Source organism: Thalassophryne amazonica, chromosome 5, assembly GCF_902500255.1.
Source record: "Thalassophryne amazonica chromosome 5, fThaAma1.1, whole genome shotgun sequence".
Lineage (NCBI taxonomy): Eukaryota > Metazoa > Chordata > Actinopteri > Batrachoidiformes > Batrachoididae > Thalassophryne > Thalassophryne amazonica.
In genome coordinates this window covers 50840893-50863186 of record NC_047107.1, presented here as the reverse complement: position 1 = coordinate 50863186, position 22294 = coordinate 50840893, and the positions used below count along the sequence as shown (strand labels likewise).

At 41.6% G+C, this 22294-nt stretch overlaps 1 protein-coding gene across 1 annotated transcript in view; it reads left to right on the top strand.

Annotated features, from left to right (window-relative positions):
• The first annotated feature begins 7465 nt into the window (after window positions 1–7465).
• The window catches only part of thbs4a (thrombospondin 4a), a 34610-nt gene continuing 19781 nt past the window's right edge, over window positions 7466–22294 (top strand). The window contains 17 exon segments of the mRNA XM_034170185.1: window positions 7466–7768; window positions 11452–11649; window positions 11757–12004; window positions 13922–14024; window positions 14429–14520; window positions 17260–17311; window positions 20247–20356; window positions 20358–20384; window positions 20386–20424; window positions 20426–20478; window positions 20560–20609; window positions 20612–20658; window positions 20661–20693; window positions 22042–22069; window positions 22072–22092; window positions 22095–22120; window positions 22215–22293. Of these exon segments, the coding sequence (XP_034026076.1) occupies window positions 7687–7768; window positions 11452–11649; window positions 11757–12004; window positions 13922–14024; window positions 14429–14520; window positions 17260–17311; window positions 20247–20356; window positions 20358–20384; window positions 20386–20424; window positions 20426–20478; window positions 20560–20609; window positions 20612–20658; window positions 20661–20693; window positions 22042–22069; window positions 22072–22092; window positions 22095–22120; window positions 22215–22293 (1288 nt within the window). The 5' untranslated portion in view covers window positions 7466–7686.

The following is a 22294-nucleotide window of genomic DNA, read 5'->3' as shown; positions in this document are numbered from 1 at the left end:
GATGTCATTAACCAAAGCTTGGAACGTCGCGGGGGTGTTAGTGAGGCCGAATGGCATGACCAGGTACTCAAAGTGACCTAACGGGGTGTTAAATGCCGTCTTCCATTCGTCTCCCTTCCGGATCCGAACCAGGTGGTACGCATTTCTGAGATCAATTTTGGTAAAGATTTTGGCTCCATGCAGGGGCGTGAACACTGAATCCAACAAGGGCAACGGGTATCGGTTGCAAACCGTAATCTCGTTCAGCCCTCTGTAATCAATGCATGGACGGAGTCCGCCGTCTTTCTTGCCCACAAAAAAGAAACCAGCACCCATCGGGGAGGTGGAGTTCCGGATCAGCCCGGCAGCTAACAAGTCCCGGATGTAGGTCTCCATTGATTCACGCTCAGGACGTGAGAGGTTGTACAACCTACTGGACGGGTACTCAACGCCCGGGATCAAATCAATGGCACAATCATACGGACGGTGTGGGGGAGGAGTGAGTGCCAGATCTTTGCTGAAGACGTCAGCAAGATCGCGGTACTCCTCAGGCACCGCCGTCAGATTGGGGGGACTTTAACCTCCTCGTTAGCAGTCAAACCGGGGGGAACCGAGGATCCTAAACATTCCCGGTGGCAGGTTTCGCTCCACTGAGCCACAACCCCAGACGGCCAATCAATCCGGGGATTGTGTTTTTCCATCCATGGGAAGCCCAAAATAATGCGGGAGGTAGAAGGAGTTACATAGAACTCAATCTCCTCCCGATGATTTCCAGACACAACCAGAGTTACCGGCTGTGTCTTGTGTGTGATTAAAGGCAGAAGGGTGCCATCTAGCGCCCGTACCTTCAATGATGAAGGAAGGGCCACTAGAGGGAGCCCTACTTCCTTTGCTCATCTGCTATCCAACAGATTCCCTTCCGACCTGTGTCCACAAGTGCTCAATCAATCAATCAATCAACATTTATTTATAAAGCGCTTTACAGCACCGACTGGTGTCCAAAGTGCTTAACATTAAAAACACAAATTTACAAAATAAAACACATAAAATAAAATTTAAAACAACACATAAAAAAAGAACATAAAAATAACAGAACATGTCGCCTCCCCACTAAGTGTTAAAAGCCAGTTTAAATAAATAAGTCTTTAACTTAGATTTAAAAAGTGCTAGGTCAGGAATAGTACGTAACTCAAGAGGTAGCTCATTCCACAGTCTGGGGCCAGCTACCGCGAAAGCATGATCACCCCAGCGTTTATATCTTGACCTTGGAACATCTAAGTAAAGCTGGCCAGACGCCCTTAACGTCCTACTGTAGGTGCGCAAAGTTAAAATTTCAGACAAGTAGGGAGGTGCAAGGCCATAAATAGCTTTAAAAACAAACATTAAAATTTTAAAATCAATTCTAAAACGAACTGGAAGCCAGTGGAGTGAGTATAGGATGGGCGCAATATGCTCACGTAGCTCAAGTGCTGGGGCATGAAGGGTTAAATCCCCACACAGGATCGTGACTGGGATTCGTGCTGATTTACGTGCACTCCCTATGTGCGTGTTGTGACCCACCCTGAGCCCAGTCTCTAAGGGCGAGTGTTGTCTTGACCGTTTGGGGCAGTTTTTCTGTGTGTGCTCCTTTGAGGTGCAGAGAAAACACTCACCATGAGCCAGCTTCCTCAATCTGTCATCAGATCTTATTTTGGCCCTGCTCATTTCCCTAACAACGTCAGCAGGGTGAGCTGTTGCCACACAGAGCCCTCTGGCTGTGGAGCGTGGGGAAGACGGCTCCCTTTCGGACCCGGAAGGGAGAGGGACGGCTTGTGCCTGACCACACCCCTCGTCTCGCTCCCGTCGACGTTCTGCTAATCGGTTGTCTAACCGTACTACCAGGTTGATAAGCCCGTCTAAATCCCACGGCTCGTCCTTAGCCACCAGGTGCTCCTTAAGGACCAGAGACAGTCTGTTTACAAAGGCGGCGCGGAGTGCAACAGTATTCCAGCCGGTCCTCGCTGCCGCGATGCGGAAGGCGACTGCATACTCGGCCGCACTCCGACGCCCCTGTCTCATAGACAGCAGCACACTCGAAGCGGTTTCGCCTCTATTTGGGTGATCGAACACTAGTCTGAACTCCCTCACAAACTCAGTATATGCTGATAGAAGCCGTGAGTTCTGCTCCCAGAGCGCCGTAGCCCAGGAGCGTGCCTCTCCTCAAAGCAAATTAATAACGTATGCCACCCGGCTGGAGTCCGACGCGTACATGACGGGACGTTGTGCAAAGACGAGCGAACACTGCATTAATAAGTCTGCGCACGTCTCTACACAACCTCCGTACGGTTCCGGGGGGCTTATGTATGCTTCAGGGGACGGTGGGGGGGTTCGTTGAACGACCACTGGAATATCTGTATTTGGCACCAGGTCAGCAGGAGGAGGTGCTACAGCCACACCCCGTGTGGGCGCTTCCACCTGTGCGGTGAGAGCCTCCATCCTGCGGTTGAGTATTGCGCTCTGCTCGGTCACTAAGTCCAACCGAGCAGTGAAGGCGGTTAAGATTTTCTGCAACTCACCTAACATGCCTCCTGCTGGTGCCTGTGCACCCTGCTTTTCCATTGGTTGTTCAAGTGGTGGATGACGCCCCTCGGAATCCATGACATTGGCCGTGATATCCTGTTGGGAAAGTGTAGTGACACGGACCCACAACAGGGGGCATAAATGAACGGACAATGGATGAGCCAAAAGTATAACACTTTACTGTTGTGAAATGTGCACAACGAAATACAGACAATTGCAGAATTTGGAATACTGTCAATGTATAAAGGTGACGTGCGGGCAGGCTCGAGGATAGACGACGTCTGTCCAGAGAAGAGCCGGATCCCCCACGATTTCCACTGCCAGTGGATCTGGAGTATACTGGAGCCGCCAAGTCCCGAGTCCCCAGGTGGCCACCGTCTCCAGCTGTCAGATCTGGTACTGCTGGCAGGAAGCAAAGACAGGCGAAAAGGTGAGTGTGGGTTCACACCCAGCAAACCCTCAACACACCGGTGCAGTTCCTTGGGGTGGGATAACACCTCCATCTCTAGATCTCAGTTCCTTTAGTATTCGTGCAGATACCAATGTTCATTTAACGAGTGCAGAAGTGTGGAGCGTGAAACACCGACTTCTCCCAACTTCCTCCAACTCAGCTGAAAATGAATTTGGCTCTGTCTGCAAACTCAAAGTCACAATTTAACAGCTCCGAGCTTAGAAGTAAAGAAACGTTACAACTACCAGCTTAGCTGCGGAAGGTACAAAAGACGGCTGAGAGTTTACCTTCTATGGTAGATGATATCTCGGCAGCGAGGTGGAGATGCCGTCCGGCTTTTATGGGATGGCTGATGAAAATGAGTTGCACCTGTCACTCCCGGCTGCTCTGATGTGGCGGCTGCGCCCTCTCGTGCCTGAAGCCCGCACTTCAGGCAGGGCGCCCTCTGGTGGTAGGCCAGCAGTACCTCCTCTTCAGCGGCCCACACAACACTTATATCAGCAAGAAATGGTGAGTGGTTTATAAACAGTTTTCAGACAATAGTGTGTTTGGCATTCTATGATGACTGAAATTACATTTTTGGTGGTTTTCCGACCATACATGTCAACCTATACGGATTGTCCGTAAATTCTACGGATTTTTCTGAGTTTCAGAGTCATACGGACATACAAATAAAGTCGGATATTCAGGGTTTGGTCTGCAGCGGCTCTGTAATCAACCGTTTCTGCAGCGCGACTCCACTTTGAAGTGTGAACCATTGAAGCAATGCTTCGATCCACTAGCTCGATGGTTCTTTGATTCGCTGCTCTTCAGAAATGGCAAGTCTGCTTCTTATCGCCTCTCAAAGCCATTAAAATATCGTGAGTCACTTTTGTGTCGATTAAAGTCACTAACTGGGACTCTTGTCTTGTTGCAGTCAAGAAACGAGAATCGTCCTCCGTTCTGTTGACACAATTCCAAACGCTGCGCGGCTCTCTGCCGAGACAGAGTCATTTGCCGCTTTAAATAAAATAACACCTCTTACAAACGTTGTAATACAGACAAGAAACTACAATTGACTAAAACATTTTTTTTCCTCCCAAAATGAGATGTGCTGTATTTCTTTACAAATTACATCCTGATGTGCAGCACAGCAGCTGCAAGAGCTCAGCTCAGATGTATGGAAAGACAAAAACTACAGATTTGGTTTATTCCTATTTATGTCCGGAGATCAAGGATCCACCATGTAGAGTTTATTATGTTCAAAGTTTAAGGATCCAGTGACCAATTTCATATTTATTTATTTTAAGACTCAATAAATTGTTGTTCAATTTATATTCAATTTCAATTTAATGGGCTTATAAAGCACCAAATCACAACAAAATCCATCTCAAGGTGCCTCACATAGAACAGTTCAACATAAAAAAAATTAAAATAAATTTAAAAAAAATTTCAAATACATAATTAAAAACAGAAGTAAAAGAATAAAACCGATAAAAATAAAAAATATTCATAAGAAAGAGAATAAAAATAGGCTTTAAGTCTTGACTTAAAAATGTCCACGGACTCCGACTGTCTCATGGTCAAAGGAAGACCGTTCCACAGAGTGGGTGCACGATAAGGAAATGCCGAATAAAAGAATGAAGATTATTGAATAAAACACACGTACAATTTTTATTTTATCATTGGGCAAAAATGCATCTGTCAGATTGTCCCTCTGGATCCAGCCCTGACACAGGTGTAAAAATTAAATAACCCAGTAATACTGTGCTATTTAATGAGCGTTAACAACGCCAATAGTTAAATGTTTTGGTATATTAAACTGTGAGAGGGACAATCAAAATGCCATTTAGTCCGTCTCTGTGATTGCTATTTTCAAACATTAAAGCATGCAATGTAATGTACACGCTTTTAAAGTATAAATAAATCCTTAAACACAGACATTGTCACGGAAGGTTTTTTCTTTTCCTGTACTGGTGTGTGTGTACAGATTTGCAGCACCATGACGTCTGTGCTGCAGGCTGCCAGGCGTTTGGTCACAGAGCAGACCGCCAGACACAATGGATGCACATCGATAATGCACACAGGGATGATAAGTCTCTCAGCAGTTACTGACATGTTGAAATGTCTTTGCGGTTACTTGAGGAAGCTCTAAGATGAGTACCAGACATCTAACAGAGAAGTACTTCCAGGTTTCAAAACTGTCCACAGTCCAGCGCCCCCCCACCCCCAGTGTTCTTCACAACAGAGAATTAAATGAAGGGGTTGGAGCTCTGTAAAAGCATGTAGAATAGGTTAAATCAAATTGAAATCAAAATTAAATTTAAAAACCTGGCACACAATTTAACAATTCATTTACTTTAGTGAGGGGAAGTGGATGGAAATGAAACAGGCGAAAACCAGCAGCCAGCTGGAATCAGCTTTTCCTCCTTTGAGATACAACATGTATTTCAGGCATTTGTCAGAGTTGGCTGAACACTGGCTATACAGATAGATTTAAAGTATGCTTTCAAATTAGTCACTGCAGTGTTATTCCCCCCCACCCAGAAAAAAAAGCATTTGAGACTGAGTAATGGAATGGAAGCTTTATCGTGACCCTAAATAAAACGGGGCTCTTAAAAAATGTCATAAAACACACATTAAGCTCACACATGCTTTAAGAATCTCTTTTATTTTATATAACTTGTCTTACATAATATCTTTAGAACGTGTAAGTTGTATATTTGTAATGACATTTTTATATTTTACAACACATTTATAAGTTAAACTAATTATTTCTGAAGACATTATTTGGGCATTAACATGCACTAAAAGCAAAAAATATCATATTGTAATCAATACTGTGCAAACGGTTTAGGCACATTTAATATGCGTAACATATTCACAAAGAATGAAAAATTACAATAATTTCTATTTTAAATTATTGTATAGAGTGTATGACCATCTTTCAACTTTAATAACTATACAATGTATTTCAGGTGAATAAAACTACATTTGTTCTTTTAGAACCTGGTCATATTTAATCAGAGTTGGGTTTTTTTTATGTTTTTCATTTGAAAATGAGCTTTGTAACTTCAAAATCAATTAGTATTCTTCTCCATTACATTTTTTGGAATATAACTTTTTTGACACTTCAGATCAGATTATTGTAGTGTCATGACTGTACATCTTCACCATGTGTAAGTAATGTGCTGTACACGTGAGTGCAGATGGTTTAACTGGTGAGGAGTTCTGGGAAAGCCAATATGATTAAGACAAATGAACACTATAGGCAAACTGAAAATTATACAGTGACAGAGTGGCAATTTGTAAAGCAAATGTTAGCTTTAGGTAGTAAACATTACTCAGTTAAACTGTAACTTAAACCCAAAGATAGAACCTGACTTGCCATTCATCCTTAAGCCCCTCTCACACCGGGCCTGCGTGGAGTTGCATTGTGCTGCACACCAAGTACGCTGGAATGGCTGTGTCATGAAAAAATGTTGCGCACATGGGGAAGCTTGGCTCGCCTCTCCTTCTTCTGTGGTTTTGAAGCTTCACTGCCAGCAAAGTTCAGCAGGATGAATAATATTTCGCAATGCAGGTATGTACTGATAAAAATCTAAAAGGATTTTTCTCCGGACTGGTGTAGGGTAGCGTACAATTCCGTAGGCATGGTGTACAGTAGGGTAGATTTGCATACAGTGGGGTAGTGTTGCGTAGATGCTGAATGTCCGCAAAAAAATTTAAATGTTTAATTTTCTGCATCCATTTCACAAACCTCTTTGCATCCCTCAGTGTATTGCCAGGTAGGGCTATATAAGGTTGGCGCATTCGGTACTCCCCATTATGCAATTCTACGTGACACCAGTGTGAAAGGGGCTTAGACATTTGACAATCTTATTCATAACCTCTGAAGACTCCAAGGAGCCACTGCATTGATGGGAGGTGAGATGTTCGACTAACATTCAGAAATGTTATGGTCCACTTTAGCGGTATCTGAAATTGTATTGTGGTATTCTTCCAGGAATGAAGTGGGAAATACATTGCAAAATTTATGGATATATAAATATTTCAAGCCCCAAATGGTTGTCTTTAATAGCTTTTTTGGGGGTGGGGGGTGGGGGTGGGGATCAGACCCTCTACAGTAGACCCTAGAAGTATACGCGATGCTGCAAAAAGCTCAAGCCGGGCAATGAATACAAGAAAGTTTCCACTTCCGTTAATTTCCTCTGGAGTTCAGTGATATAAATCCAAGGCTAGAATTTGAAAGGTGGCGTGTCTTTGTTTGCAGTGAAAAACATTTTCTGGTCGCATTTCTGGCAAAAAGGCCCTGGCCTTCATTCACGGGCTAAATGTGATTATCTCCACTGCAAAAATCTCTTAATTTTTAAAACTGACATAACGTCTTATCCCTTTAGGTGTAGGCATTACTCCTTTGTTTACATCAAGTTGCAGAGGCCAGGAACAACAGAAAACCTGCTTCATTTACCAAGAGGAGCAACGGGGCACACCTCTTAATCGTCCCCACGGTGTACCACTTCCACAACAGGACCATACTAGGACACTCCCCTCTGCTTTAAAAACTGCCAGTGGCCACAAAATCCACTCACCTCTGCTAAGCTTTTGCTTTGACATCTGTATTTCCACTTGGCCTGTCATTCAGTGGGAGCAGGCTTCGAGACAGGTGACCGGTCTCATCAGTGATCTTGAAGAAACTTGAAGGATTAGAAGCTCTGATGATGTGGGTGTGGGCCGGAGCAGGATCTCTGATTTTGGTGCTGCAGCAGCTCGTGCTCACCGTCACTGCACAAGGCATTGGTAAGTACTGTGACTTCACCATCCACACTTTTTCTATTTATTTGTAGTGTATTCTGTGTTTTGCTTTATAAATTTGTAATTTTCTCTGAAGTTTACAAAGTTGCAAATAATAAGAGAGATTTTGTTAATTTGGTTGGCATGAAATTGGCTAGTTTTGTGGTTTGGAGAAGTTGACTCTGAGGCTCGAGCAGCAGCAGCCTGACCCAAATACATGTGTGCCGGTCAAACACTAACTGCCACTGGAGAAAAATATGCGCAAAAAAGGAATTTTCCTGGAATCTATGTGCAAATTCTTCCACACAGTTTCTTGCCACTTAGTATTACTTCAGTTTCTGTGTGTGTGTGTGTGTGTGTGTGTGTGTGTGTGTGTGTGTGTGTGTGTGTGTGTGTGTGTGTGTGTGTGTGTGTGTGTGTGTGTGTGTGTGTGTGTGTGTGTGTGTGTGTGCTGGTGGGTTTGTTCCAGTGGACGGAGTTTACTGCTCCAGCTCCAGGCTGCTGCTTCATAACACAACAGGACAAAAAATACTGACACACAATAAAGTGCAGTGAGTCAGCAGCAACCGTTCACAGGGCTCAGCACCGCTCTTAAAACACAGGGAAGGTCCTCAAAAGACTAAATTAACCACCTTCTTCGAAGACAACTGGATGCTAAACTTCCAAACCATCCTCACCTGACCATTATGTGTGTTTGTTTCATCTGAGGGGATTTAATGCCTTTTCTAACATAAACTATGCCCAAGTGTCCATGATCTATTATGGGTGAAGATTGCAGCTGGATTTTGTTGCCGTTTACACTAGTGATACATCCTATTTCTGTGGAACACACTGGGGATCACCAGTCCATCACAACACAAAAAGGGTGCATCACAAAAATATAGAATAATGTGAAAAAGTTTAATATTTTTAGTCAGCTATTTCCAAAAGTGAAAAATTTTGTATATTCTAGACTCACTATATACAGTATAAACTAAAATGTTCAAGCATTTTTACTTAGCACTTAGATAATTACTGGTGACAACTCAAAAAAATTAAATTGCATATCTCACAATATTAGAATATTTCACAGGATCAACCAAAAAAAGGATTTATAATACAGAAATTTCAAACTTCTGAAATATTTGTTAATTTATGGATCAATGCAGAGTGGCATGGGGGGGGATCGGTCCATGGCACTGCTGAGGTGCTCTGGAATCCTATACGTTGCTTTGATAGCAGCCTTCAGCTGATGTGAACTGTTGGGGCAGTTGTCTGTCATCTATGGGGTATTATCTACGGGACAAATCAACTACAGTAATAACATGATAAAAACTTGATAAAACACAATGGACCAACACCAGCAGATGACGTGGCACCCCAAACCAACACTGACTGGGGAAACTTCACACTGGACTTCAAGCAACTTGGATTCTTTGTCTCTCCACCCTTTCTCCAGACTCTTGAACCTTGATTTCTAAATGAAATGTACATTTTACTTTCATCAGAAAAGAGGACTTTGGACTACTGAGGAACAGTCCAGTTTTTTTTTTTTTCTCCTTAGTCCAGGTCAAACACTTCTGACATTGTTTCTGGTTCAGGAATGGCTTGACACTAGGAATGCAACACCTGTAGCCTATTTCCTGAATTGACTTTGCTTGACAATGTTCTCAAGGGCGCAGTCATCCCTGTTGCTTGTGCATCTTTTCCTACCACACTTTCCCCTTCTGGTCAACCTTCCATGAATAATAGCAGGTACAGTACTTTGTGAACAACAAGGTCTTTCAGCAATGACCTTCTGTGGCTTACCCTCCTTGTGGAGAGTGTTAATGAGTGTCTTCTGGCTAACTGTCAAGTCAGCGGTTTTCCTCATGATTGTGGTTGTGTGTACTGAATGGACTGAGAGATCCCTGGTATTTATACTGCATAAATAAAGAGTGACTAGATATGAAATATTGTAATATTTTGTGATATACATTTTCTAATTTTTGGAGCTATAGGCTTTAGCTATCAAAATTAAAATAAAATAAAAAATGCTTGAAACATATTAGTTCATATGTAATGAGTCTAGAATATATAATATTTTCACTTTGTGAAATAGCTGACAAAAAATTCAACTTTTCATGGTATTCTAATTTTTTGAGATGCACTTGTAGAGACACACAGTCAGTGTCAGAGCCTATGTGTAACACCTACTTAGCCATTATCTTACCTTACCATTCTAGTACTGGGCTAGACACCTTTTTACCTTCAGAACTTCTTCATGGCATTGATTCACATCAGATGCAGATGCTCAAGGCTTATAATGTTGCCTCACATTCACCCATTCACACTGCTTCTCAACTCAACTGCACACCAGTGATTTGAAACTTGGGGATTAAGGACCTTGTCTAAATGATTTTTCTGGCCTAATGGGGATTCAGACTGAGGATCATGTGGTCACAAACCCATCACTTTTACCTCTAGTCGAGAACATCACCTCCCCTGCTGGAACATTCCTCAGATTTTGGTCCATACTGACATGATAGTATCACAGAGTTGCCAAACCGTTACACCACCAGCAGCGTGAATTGTTCATACGAGAAAGGTTGTGTCCAAGCTTTCATGTTGATTATACCAAATTCTGACCCTATCACCTGAATGCTGGAGAAGAAATCGATACTCATCAGACCAGACAACAATTTTACAGTCTTCCATTGTCCAGTTTTGGTAAGCCCGTGCACACTGTAGCCTCAGTTTGCTGTTCTTCACTGACAGGAACTGTGGTGTTCTTGCTGTTGTAGGTTTGAGGTATTGTGCTCTTCTGCATGTCTTGGTTGTAACAAATGGTTATTTGAGTTACTGTTGCTGTTGTATCAGCTCAATGGGCAGGTTTGTGTATTTCAGCAGTTGCTGAAATACACAAACACAAACACAAATACAAAAAACTATCTTGCTTTTGAAGTCATTAAAATGAGCTTTTTCTTCATTCTGATGCTTGGCTTGAACTTCAACAGATCCTCTCAATCATGCCTAAATCCTCTCTACTTGCCTAAATCTATTGATTTTCTGCCATGTGATTGGCTGATTAGGTATTTGCTTCACTAAGAGTACTATCTCACTGGGCTGCGACAACCTGTGAACTGCAATTGAGAGGGAAATTGTTTGATTTCACGCGATGTTCACTAGGTAGCCAGTGTTGTGCCTGGACTTTGACTTTTTCAAAGTTGGCGCTTTATTGTTATTATTTTTAATTTATTATTATTTTATTATTCATTTTATTTTTTTCTTGTCCTTACTGGGTTCAGTTTGGGGAATTTTCACAGGTATATAGATCACAGTTCATATGGATAATAGCAGGATTGTAAGAGCTGAACACTTTGTTTGCAAATGTGTCACTGTTTCAGCTGCGAGTGGCCACTTCAGTGAGATACCAACTATAACACTGTCGCTTGTTTGCCTATTTGGTCCCTAATTCACATCTCCGACTGCTCTCCAACAGTCGCGCCCAGTGACATAGTTGGACCTTAAGCAGTTGAACAGGCAGCTGTACATAATGAAGTGACCAGTTAATGAGGCTGACCTGTGTGTCTTTGGACTGTGGGGGCAAATAGAGCAACCTGATAAAATGTACACATGCATGTGGAGAACATACAAACTCCACAGAGGAAATCTGATTCAAACTCTGAATTTGGCTATTTTGGCTTTTTAACATTGTTCTTTTCCATTAGTGTACAACCTGCTGGTGTCTCCTGACTGTCTGCCAGACTTGCTTCAGGGGAGCCTGAAGAATAATGGGCGAGATGAGGTTTTTCTTCTCTCCTCCTTCAGGCTCCACAGCAAGGCTCCCACATCTCTGTACCACATCGTGAACCCCAAAGACAACACCAAGTACTTGGAACTCAGTGTTCAGGGCAAACTCAACAAAGGTGATTGGTTGTCTTTCATTAAGACAGGTTCTGATGCACGCAAACTGAATCCAGGTTTCCCTGTGCCTGTTTTCTTTATGTTCTGTTTTGTTTATGTCCATGTGTAGTGACTCTGTATTACCAAAGGGCTGACGGCAGGTTTGCCACAACTACTTTTAGCCATCCATCGCTGGCAGATGGCAGAGATCACCATGTGATGCTGCATGCTAGCGGGTTACAGCGTGGTCCGCCACGTCTGCACATCTACGTAGACTGCAGATTGATCCACACTTTGAATGATCTGCCTGTTGCATTTGGGTCACTTCCTTCTGGCCCCAACAATGTCGCACTGAGGACCCTGCAGTCAAGTGGGCAGGTAAATGAAAGCTTCACTCTCCAGTATTTTATTTTATTTTTTTTTATGTAATACAAAAATATACAGAATGTGAAAGGTTTCATTGATTACATTACATGCATTTACAGTGCGTCCAGAAAGTATTCACAGTGCTTTTTCCACATTATTTTATGTTACAGCCTTATTCCAAAATAGATGAAATTCATTTTTTCCTCAAAATTGTACACACAGTTCGTCATAATGACAGTGTGAAAAAAGTATTTTTTTTCTTAGATTTTTGCAAATTTATTAAAAAAACAAAACAACAACATCTAAGAAATCACATGTGCATAAGTATTCACAGCCTTTGCCATGAAACCTAGAACTGAGCTCAAGCGCATCAGGTGCATCCTGTTTCCACTGATCATCCTTGAGATGTTTCTACAGCTTAATTGGAGTCCACCTGGGGTAAATTCTGTTGATTGGACATGATTTAGAAAGACACACACCTGTCTACATATAAGGTCTCACAGTTGACAGTGCATGAAGTCAAAGGAATTGACTGTAGATCTCAGAGACAGGATTGTCTTGAGACACAAATTTGAGGAAGGGTACAGAAACATTTCTGCTGCTGTGTAGGTCTCACTGAGCACAGTGGCTTCCATCATCCATACATGGAAGAAGTTTGGATCCACCAGGACTCTTCCTGGAGCTGGCTGTCCATCTAAACTGAGCAATCAGGGGGAGAAGGGCTTTAGTCAGGGAGGTACCCGAGAACCCGATGGTCACTCTGTCAGAGCTCCAGCATTATCTGTGGAGAGAGGAGAACCTTCCAGAAGGACAATCCACCAATCAGGCCTGTATGGTAGAGTGGCCAGACAGAAGCCACTCCTTAGTAAAAGGCACATGGCAGCCCATCTGGAGTTTGCCAAAAGGCATCTGACGGACTCTCAGACCATGAGAAACAAAATTCTCTGGTCTGATGAGACAAAGATTGAACTCTTTGGTGTGAATGCCAGGCGTCATGTTTGGAGGAAACCAGGCACCATCCCTATAGTGAAGCATGGTGGTGGCAGCATCATACTGTGGGGATGTTTTTCAGCAGCAGGAACTGTGAGACTAGTCAGGAATGAGGGAAAAATGAATGCAGCAATGTACAGAGACATCCTGGATGAAAACCTGCTCCAGTGCGCTCTTGACATCAGACTGGGGTGACGGTTCATCTTTCAGCAGGACAATGATCCTAAGGACACAGCCAAGATATCAAAGGAGTGGTTTCAGGACAACTCTGAATGTCCTTGAGTGGCCCAGCCAGAACCCAGACCTGAATCAGATTGAACATCTCTTTAGAGACCTGAAAATGGCTGTGCACCGACACTCCCCATCCAAACCTGAGCTCGAGAGGTGCTGCAAACAGAAATGGGCAAAACTACCCAAAGATAGTTGCACCAAGCTTGTGGCATCATATTCAAGAAGACCTGAGGCTGAAATTGCTGCCAAAGGTTCATCAACAAAGTATTGAGCAAAGGGTGTGAATACTTATTTACATGTCTTTTCTTAGTTTTTATATTTAAGAAATCTGAAAGAAAAAAAAAACTTTTTTCATGTTGTCATTATCTGTGACAGACTGGTGTCCTGTCCTGGGTGTACCCTGCCTCGCGCCCTATGACTGCTGGGATAGGCTCCAGCCCCCCGCGACCCTTAATTGGACTAAGTGGTAGAAGATGAATGAATGAATTAATGAATATTGTCATTATGTGGTGTTGTGAGTAGAATTTTGAGGGAAAAAAATTAAATTACTCCATTTTGGACAAAAGCTTTAACACAAAATGTAAAAAAGTGAATTGTTGTGAATACTTTCCGGATACACCGTACTATGCATAAATGTATGAATACTCTGAGTAACAATAACTCAGCTGACTTGTACCATCTCCATTTCATACCAATTCCCTCTCTAAGGATGAGCTGACAGACTTGAAGCTGGTGATAGAAGATACTGTTCATAATGTGGCTACTCTGCAGGACTGCAGCATGGAGCAGGAGGAGTCCCTGCAGCTACTGGGTGAGAGCATATGTGTGTGTGTGTGTGTGTGTGTGTGTGTGTGTGTGTGTGTGTGTGTGTGTGTGTGTGTGTGTGTGTGTGTGTGTGTGTGTGTGTGTGTGTGTGTGTGCATGTATATATACTGCATTCAGTCGGATTCTCATTTACTATAACATGACAGAATGAAAAGTTGTATTTGTATCATAATTCTACACACACATACATTTTTCCCTGACAAAGCCAAAGCTCACCTTTCTCTTGTTAAACATTTAGCTTTGAGGTTCATTAACATTTTGGACTGACTGAGTGCACTGTTTTTGTTCAACAATAAAATGAATCCCCAAGAACAAAACTTGTTTAATAATTGTGCACACAGCTGTATATCATGATCTATTTTGCAATGGTGATTTGTAAAACCCCTTTAGAATTTCAAGGAACCAGAGTAGGACGTGACCAGGCCGCCATACAGGAGCTGAAGATGATGTTTACCGAAATGAAGGAGCTACTTCTTAAGCAGGTACAGTACACAATATTTACAAGGTTCAGAGTATTTTAAAGGTTAGATTAATTTTCATACAATCTTAGACATAATAAAACATTGGAAGCAATCATGCTTCTGAATGCTGCACTGACAGTCACATTTTATGAGAGAAATTACTTTTTTAAAGAAATTCCTGAAAATAATTTTTCAACATGGCTTCCAGTAAGTCAAAATTTCACATATTCACAAGATGGTTTCTCAGAATGTAAAACATGGAAAACTGGGCCCCACTTATTTGGTCAGGCTCAAAACAATCGGCCCTCATAGTGTATATATATATATATATCAAATGTCAAATGGCCTGTGTGTGTGTGTGTGTGTGGTGTGTGGTGTGTGTGTGTGTGTGTGTGTGTGTGTGTGTGTGTGTGTGTGTGTGTGTGTGTGTGTGTGTGTGTGTGTGTGTGTGTGTGTGTGTGTGTGCGTGCATGTGTATGGTTTCGATCACGGAGAAACCAGGGAGAGCTGATATTTGCTGTTTGGTATGTTTATGTATTTTGGGCCAAGGATGAATGCTATAAAAAACAGAAAGTTGATAGGACAAATATTTTTGAAGAAATTAGCAATTTTAGTGAGCCAGTAAACAATGGATGTTGTGCTACAATGCGCCATAGGAGTTCGGGTTTTGGGGTTTTAAATGTTTTTGTGGTTCATGTTAGTTTAACAGTGTTGTTAGTGTTATTGATTTATTGTGTTTTTGTAGTTCAATTGGTTTAGTCAGTTTAGTTAAGTGTCATGTTGCCATTACCATGAGTGACTTAAGAGTAATGTTGCTGGTACCATGAGTAAAAAGTGTATTACATTTGATGTCTTCTGTCACCGTCTCTGTGGGTGTGTAAAAACAGAAGCACTTGCTTGTGGCAGAATGCATAAAAGACAAAAAGCTCTCTGTCCATGCATGCGTGCGTGCATGCGTGTGTGTGTATGTATAACTTCGATCATGGAGAAACGGGGGAGAACTAACATTTGCCATTTGGTATGCTTATGTATTTTGGGTCAAGGATGAATGCTACGAAAATGACAAGTTGACAGCACAAATATTGTTGGAGAAACTACGGATATTAGCTAACGTTGCTAATTACATTCTGGACTAACATGTCATTCCAGCAGGGGGCAGTAAATCATTTTTATATTAAAAGCATACATGTGTGCATGCTTTTATTCAGTAAGTTCAATGTAAGTACATATAATTGTAAATATATTAAAAATACATGGATGAAAGTGAAAACACTCATTTCCATTGTGGTCCATTTAAAGATCATTTGATCTTTAAATGGACCACAGAAGTGATAATAATAATAATAATAATAATAATAATAATAATAATAATAATAATAATACTGTATATATGATAACAAGAACCTTAACAATTTAGAAATACATTAAGACAGTAAATTAGCATTAAAAAATTTATGTAATTAACAGGAATGAAAGGGCTGAGTTCTTCTTTTAAAAACTGTTGAGATCTAAGGTTCTAAAAACATTGTGGATTAACACACCATTCCAACTCATTCTAGACATAATTTAATAAAACTATATATATATATATATACATATATATAATTTAAGTGCAGAGAGTCACCTGATTTTAAACAGATTGGAACTGGGAAATTTTTAAGCTTCCATAAGAGCTGGGTTTCTTGTTTTAATATAACACTGTGCAAAATGTTTCAATAAAGTAAATTGTTGTTTGTGTCGTTACCATTGAAAAATGACAGCACATCCCTACAGATGGAATTCTGATGTGATGGTTTTTCTGCTGCTGATATGAGAAAGCAGCTTAACATTGAGTGGATGTCCACTGGCAAACTACAAACAAGTACAGGACAAAACAAACCAACCATTGTGAAAGTTCTCTGACTGACATATCTGAGTTGCAACATGCTATCAGTCCAAACTGGTGGGGGGGGGGATTTGCTATTTTTAAGGTGAATTCTCAGGAAAAGTCATTTGAAAATGCACACATTTTCAAAAATAAAATTAAAAAGGTGTGTTCATATTCCTTAATATTTTTTCCAATTGATCGTGACCATGTGCATTCCTGAACAAATTTTTTGATAATTGATTTCTGACAAATTGTTAAAGGTGACTGGATTACTCAGGGCTTGATTATTAACAATATTGCAATATGACTAGGTGAACTCATCCTTTAATTTAAACAGTCAAATTTGTCACCTTGGTTGTTGTTGTTGGTTGTTTGTTTGAAACCAGAACAATTTTGCAACAGTGTGTTTCAAAAAATTCCACTGGATGAAATGGAATGAAAATGTTCTCAAGCCGTTGAAGTAATTTGTGTGAACTTTTGGTACTTTAATGTCCATTGTTGTTTCCAGGGGTTTTTCCACTTGTGCAATTGGAAGAACATGAGTAACATTACAAACATGCAGAATTTTCTGTCCTTTGCAGTTTTTTAGTCTGCAGTGTCCGAGAGAGTAAAGTGTATAAAAGTCAAAATCAGGTTTTTACCTCAGAAAACATGTGATGATTTGAAGCTCAGGATTTGTCAGAAGATATGGGATCAAAGCGGGAGCCACAGGCGATAAAATACTCAATCTGACAGCTTGTCAGACACACTGAGACAATCCTCCACACAGGAAAGCAGCTGAGCAGAGCTTACATCAGCAGACACACATCTGATAGCTTTTCAAAGGCACTTTCTCAGTGTTTATCAGAGGATTCTGATTTGGCTTCTCTGGGTTTTGTGTCTTTCTGGTTAAGATCAAGGAAACAACTTTTCTGAAAAACACCATTGCAGAGTGTCTACAATGTGGTAAGATAATAAATCTGTTGCAAAAATTCAATTAGTAGTGCAGCAGATAACTGAAACAATCCTTCACATGGTGATACAAGCACCAAATTCTGCACAAATACACCTTAGACGTTACTGTTTAGAAAAAATTGACTGGCCACTTCAATTTTCAACAGGCAGCCAGGTAGGGTCAATTGAAGAATTACACAGGATCAAAATGTAAAATGTTCCAATCAAAAATTGAATGCTATACCATGTTATGTGTCTGATCACAAAGATTCCAGAAGGGTATAGTTTGGACTATCTGTGAATGAATGTTATGGAGTTATGGGGTCAAAACAGCAAGAATGGTGACAAAGGTCAGTTTTGGTTTATTTGAAGAGTTTCAGTCAGGTTTTAGAATTCATCATAGTACAGAAACAGCATTAGTGAAGGTTACAAATGATCTTCTTATGGCCTCGGACAGTGGACTCATCTCTGTGCTTGTTCTGTTAGACCTCAGTGCTGCTTTTGATACTGTTGACCATAAAATTTTATTACAGAGATTAGAGCATGCCATAGGTATTAAAGGCACTGCGCTGCGGTGGTTTGAATCATATTTGTCTAATAGATTACAATTTGTTCATGTAAATGGGGAATCTTCTTCACAGACTAAAGTTAATTATGGAGTTCCACAAGGTTCTGTGCTAGGACCAATTTTATTCACTTTATACATGCTTCCCTTAGGCAGTATTATTAGACGGTATTGCTTAAATTTTCATTGTTACGCAGATGATACCCAGCTTTATCTATCCATGAAGCCAGAGGACACACACCAATTAGCTAAACTGCAGGATTGTCTTACAGACATAAAGACATGGATGACTCTAATTTCCTGCTTTTAAACTCAGATAAAACTGAAGTTATTGTACTTGGCCCACAAATCTTAGAAACATGGTGTCTAACCAGATCCTTACTCTGGATGACATTACCCTGACCTCTAGTAATACTGTGAGAATCTTGGAGTCATTTTTGATCAGGATATGTCATTCAAAGCGCATATTAAACAAATATGTAGGACTGCTTTTTTTGCATTTACGCAATATCTCTAAAATCAGAAAGGTCTTGTCTCAGAGTGATGCTGAAAAACTAATTCATGCATTTATTTCCTCTAGGCTGGACTATTGTAATTCATTATTATCAGTTGTCCTAAAAATTCCCCTAAAAAGCCTTCAGTTAATTCAAAATGCTGCAGCTAGAGTACTGACAGGGACTAGAAGGAGAGAGCATATCTCACCCATATGGGCCTCTCTTCATTGGCTTCCTGTTAATTCTAGAATAGAATTTAAAATTCTTCTTCTTACTTATAAGGTTTTGAATAATCAGTCCCATCTTATCTTAGGGACCTCGTATACCATATCACCCCAATAGAGCGCTTCGCTCTCAGACTGCAGGCTTACTTGTAGTTCCTAGGGTTTGTAAGAGTAGAATGGGAGGCAGAGCCTTCAGCTTTCAGGCTCCTCTCCTGTGGAAACCAGCTCCCAATTCAGATCAGGGAGACAGACACCCTCTCTACTTTTAAGATTAGGCTTAAAACTTTCCTTTTTGCTAAAGCTTATAGTTAGGGCTGGATCAGGTGACCCTGAACCATCCCTTAGTTATGCTGCTATAGACGTAGACTGCTGGGGGGTTCCCATGATGCACTGTTTCTTTCTCTTTTTGCTCTGTATGCACCACTCTGCATTTAATCATTAGTGATCGATCTCTGCTCCCCTCCACAGCATGTCTTTTTCCTGGTTCTCTCCCTCAGCCCCAACCAGTCCCAGCAGAAGACTGCCCTCCCTGAGCCTGGTTCTGCTGGAGGTTTCTTCCTGTTAAAGGGAGTTTTTCCTTCCCACTGTAGCCAAGTGCTTGCTCACAGGGGTCGTTTTGACCGTTGGGGGTTTTACATATTATGTATGGCCTTGCCTTACAATATAAAGCGCCTTGGGGCAACTGTTTGTTGTGATTTGGCGCTATATAAAAAAATTGATTGATTGATTGATTGATTGGTTTGTACAGGGGTCAAAAATTAAAGTTGCGCCAATTTTGGTAAAAAGTGGTGCAAATTATTGGTTGAAACTAATAGGATTAATAATGGAATAGTTTTGACTGTGTGAATGCTCGGTCTGCATTATAAAGGTCAAACAATGTCGACATCCATTTGATTCTATGACATGTGACATATGTTGCCCTGTAACATGATAACTAAGCATGACACATGATGCAAACGATTCCTTTTTAAAACCCTATCAACTCAACCAACAATTTGCATTACTTTTTACAATAATTACAACAACTTTAACTTCTGACCCCTGTACAAACTGAAACTAGGGGAAGTGGTGGTCTAGTGGTTAAAGCGTTGGGCTTGAGACCAGAGGATCCTCGGTTTCAAATCCCAGTCTGACCAAAAAAAATCAACTAAGGGCCCTTGGGCAAGGTCCTTAATCCTGTAGTTGCTCCCGGTGTGTAGGGAGTGCCTTGTATGGCAACACCCTGACATCTGGGTGAATGTGAAGCATTATGTAAAGCACGTTGAGCGTCTGATGCAGATGGAAAAGCACTATATAAATGCAGTCCATTTAACTGACCTTTGTCACCATTCTTGCCGTTTTTCCTCCATAACATTCAGTCTTAGATAGTTCAAACTATACTTTTTGGAATATTATGTTCAGACAAATAATGTGATAAAGCTTTCAATACAATTGGAACATTTTAAATTTTGACCCCTGTGTAATTCTTCAAATGACCCCAGCCTGGCAGCCTATTGAAAATTGAAGTGGCTAGTCATTTTTTTTTTCTTTTTCAAAGAGTAATGTCTAAGGAGTGTTTGTGCTGACTTTGGTGCTTGTATCACCATGTGAAGGATTCCTCTGCAAATATTCTGTTATCTGCTGCACTATATTGTCAAACTTTGATATGTTCTTTGTGGCCTCAGGTCTTAAGGGCAGTCCAACTGACACAAGTCCAAATCCAAGTCCAGGCCAGTTTGTGATGCAGCCTCAGCCTCTGACTCAGTGCAAACCTGGGACCTGCTTCAGACAGGACATTGTGCATCCCTACAGAGTCTGGAGGTTTTCAATTGTGCCCCCTGTCCTGATGGATACACTGGAGACGGGGGTGCGCTGTGATGATGTGGATGAGGTGGGTTTGTTTTTAAACGTGTGCACGTGATCTGTGTTGCTCTGAGGTGAAGTAAAACTCATTAGAAAACTCACCATCCTCTGGTGTTGTGTGTGTTTTAGTGCCAGTTTTAAGCCGTGCTTCTCAGGTGTGCGGTGTGTGAACACTGCTCCGGGTTTCGCTGTGAGAAATGCCCCCTGGGATACACTGGACCAGAGATCAGCGGCGGTGGGGAATTTCCTATGCGCAGTCACACAAGCAGGTACAACTTAAATTGTGATAGAAAGTCCAAGTTAGAGAAAGATCTAAGGGGGTTGCATTATGCTAATGCAGAAATTTATATCCTAAAACACAGAAATGCATCCTAAAAACAAACCTCACCTCGTGGTTCAGCGGGTGTGCCTCGCAGAGCAAACAGAATGGACTCAAAGAAAACCTGTGAGAAGAAATAATTAGTTTGACTGTTGAAGGTAGTCAAAGGCCTCCAAAGATGTTGTCAGTGTCCCACCTAGCCACCCTTGGTGGCAAGCCCACATTCTTTCAAGCAGTGGGATAAGGTGTTGGGCTATCAATTCTGTAGACCTGGGTTTGATTACAGTCACTCTACCTAACATCAGGTTGTATCTGATTTGACCCAGCTGTAAATGAGTCCTGACCCACTACTGGGGAAGTAACCTGCAACAGACTGGTGTCACATCCAGCTGGGAGTCTCACTTATCTGCATCATAATATGACAGGGGGTTTTCTAGGAAAAATTAGCAAGGGGGCACAACAGATGCAAGGGAGCAGAGGCACTGAGTTGGTGGGGTGGTGGTGGTGCAGGATAGGGGCCCCTACCATGTTCTTTGGTGTGGACCTTTTGAAAATCTGAGGTCAACATGGTGCATACTGAGGCTTCTTGATGGACTGGAACAACAACAACAAAGTGTGGGAGCTGTGTGAAATAGGACATGTTACACACAGTCATTTTGCCACGTTTTTAGTATTGTGGAAAATTTTGGCATGAATGTTATGTATTTATGGAAAATTGATCGCTGAGGGGAAGGCTGTATGATAAGAATAATGCTTAAAAGTTGCCATTTCAGCAAGGAGGCACGCAGCCAAACAAGGGGGCACAGCACCCCTATTTTCTGGTATCGAAAAACCCCGTACGGAATCTGGGGATAAGCACCAGCACCACTGGTCCCTTGGGTCCTGTATAGGACTAAAATTGTATGTCTGACCAACTCCTCAGCTGAGCTCTAGCTCAGGTGGTAATGGTGGAGACGTACCAATGAGTCCAGTTTTCCATTCCAACTCAAAAAATAATCCTGCAAGTGCCTTTGGGATGATGTGACATTCTGGTTAAATGAGTACTTCTCGTAGGGTGTCGTTGGTGACTCTCCTGTTAGCAGAACAAAAGTCTAGAGAGCATTAACAGAGATTTAAGGGCATTGAGACATATATGACATGAAACCTCAACCACATGTAACTATGATTAATAGATCAAATCTGCACAATAATGAGATTTTTAATACTGTATGTTATGAAAAAAATCCTTCATGTTGAAAATCGCACTGCTTGTCTGCATGCATAGTTATTCCTGTGTTGACCAGTGTGTTGTACTTTAGATGTGTCAGGATATAGATGAGTGTCTGGGCTGCCTGATAATGGAGGATGCACGCCAACTCACATTGCTACAACACTGCCGTAAGATCAGAACTAAAATAGAACCTGTGCAGGCTGACTGTCATTATGCTTACTGGCACCATCAAAGGCTCTGACTGGGATTTGTCCTCACTAGGGCTCCTTCCGCTGCGGAGAGTGCAAAACTGGCTTCACCGTCAACCAGGTGACAGGCTGCCAGGCAAGAGGGCTTTGCCC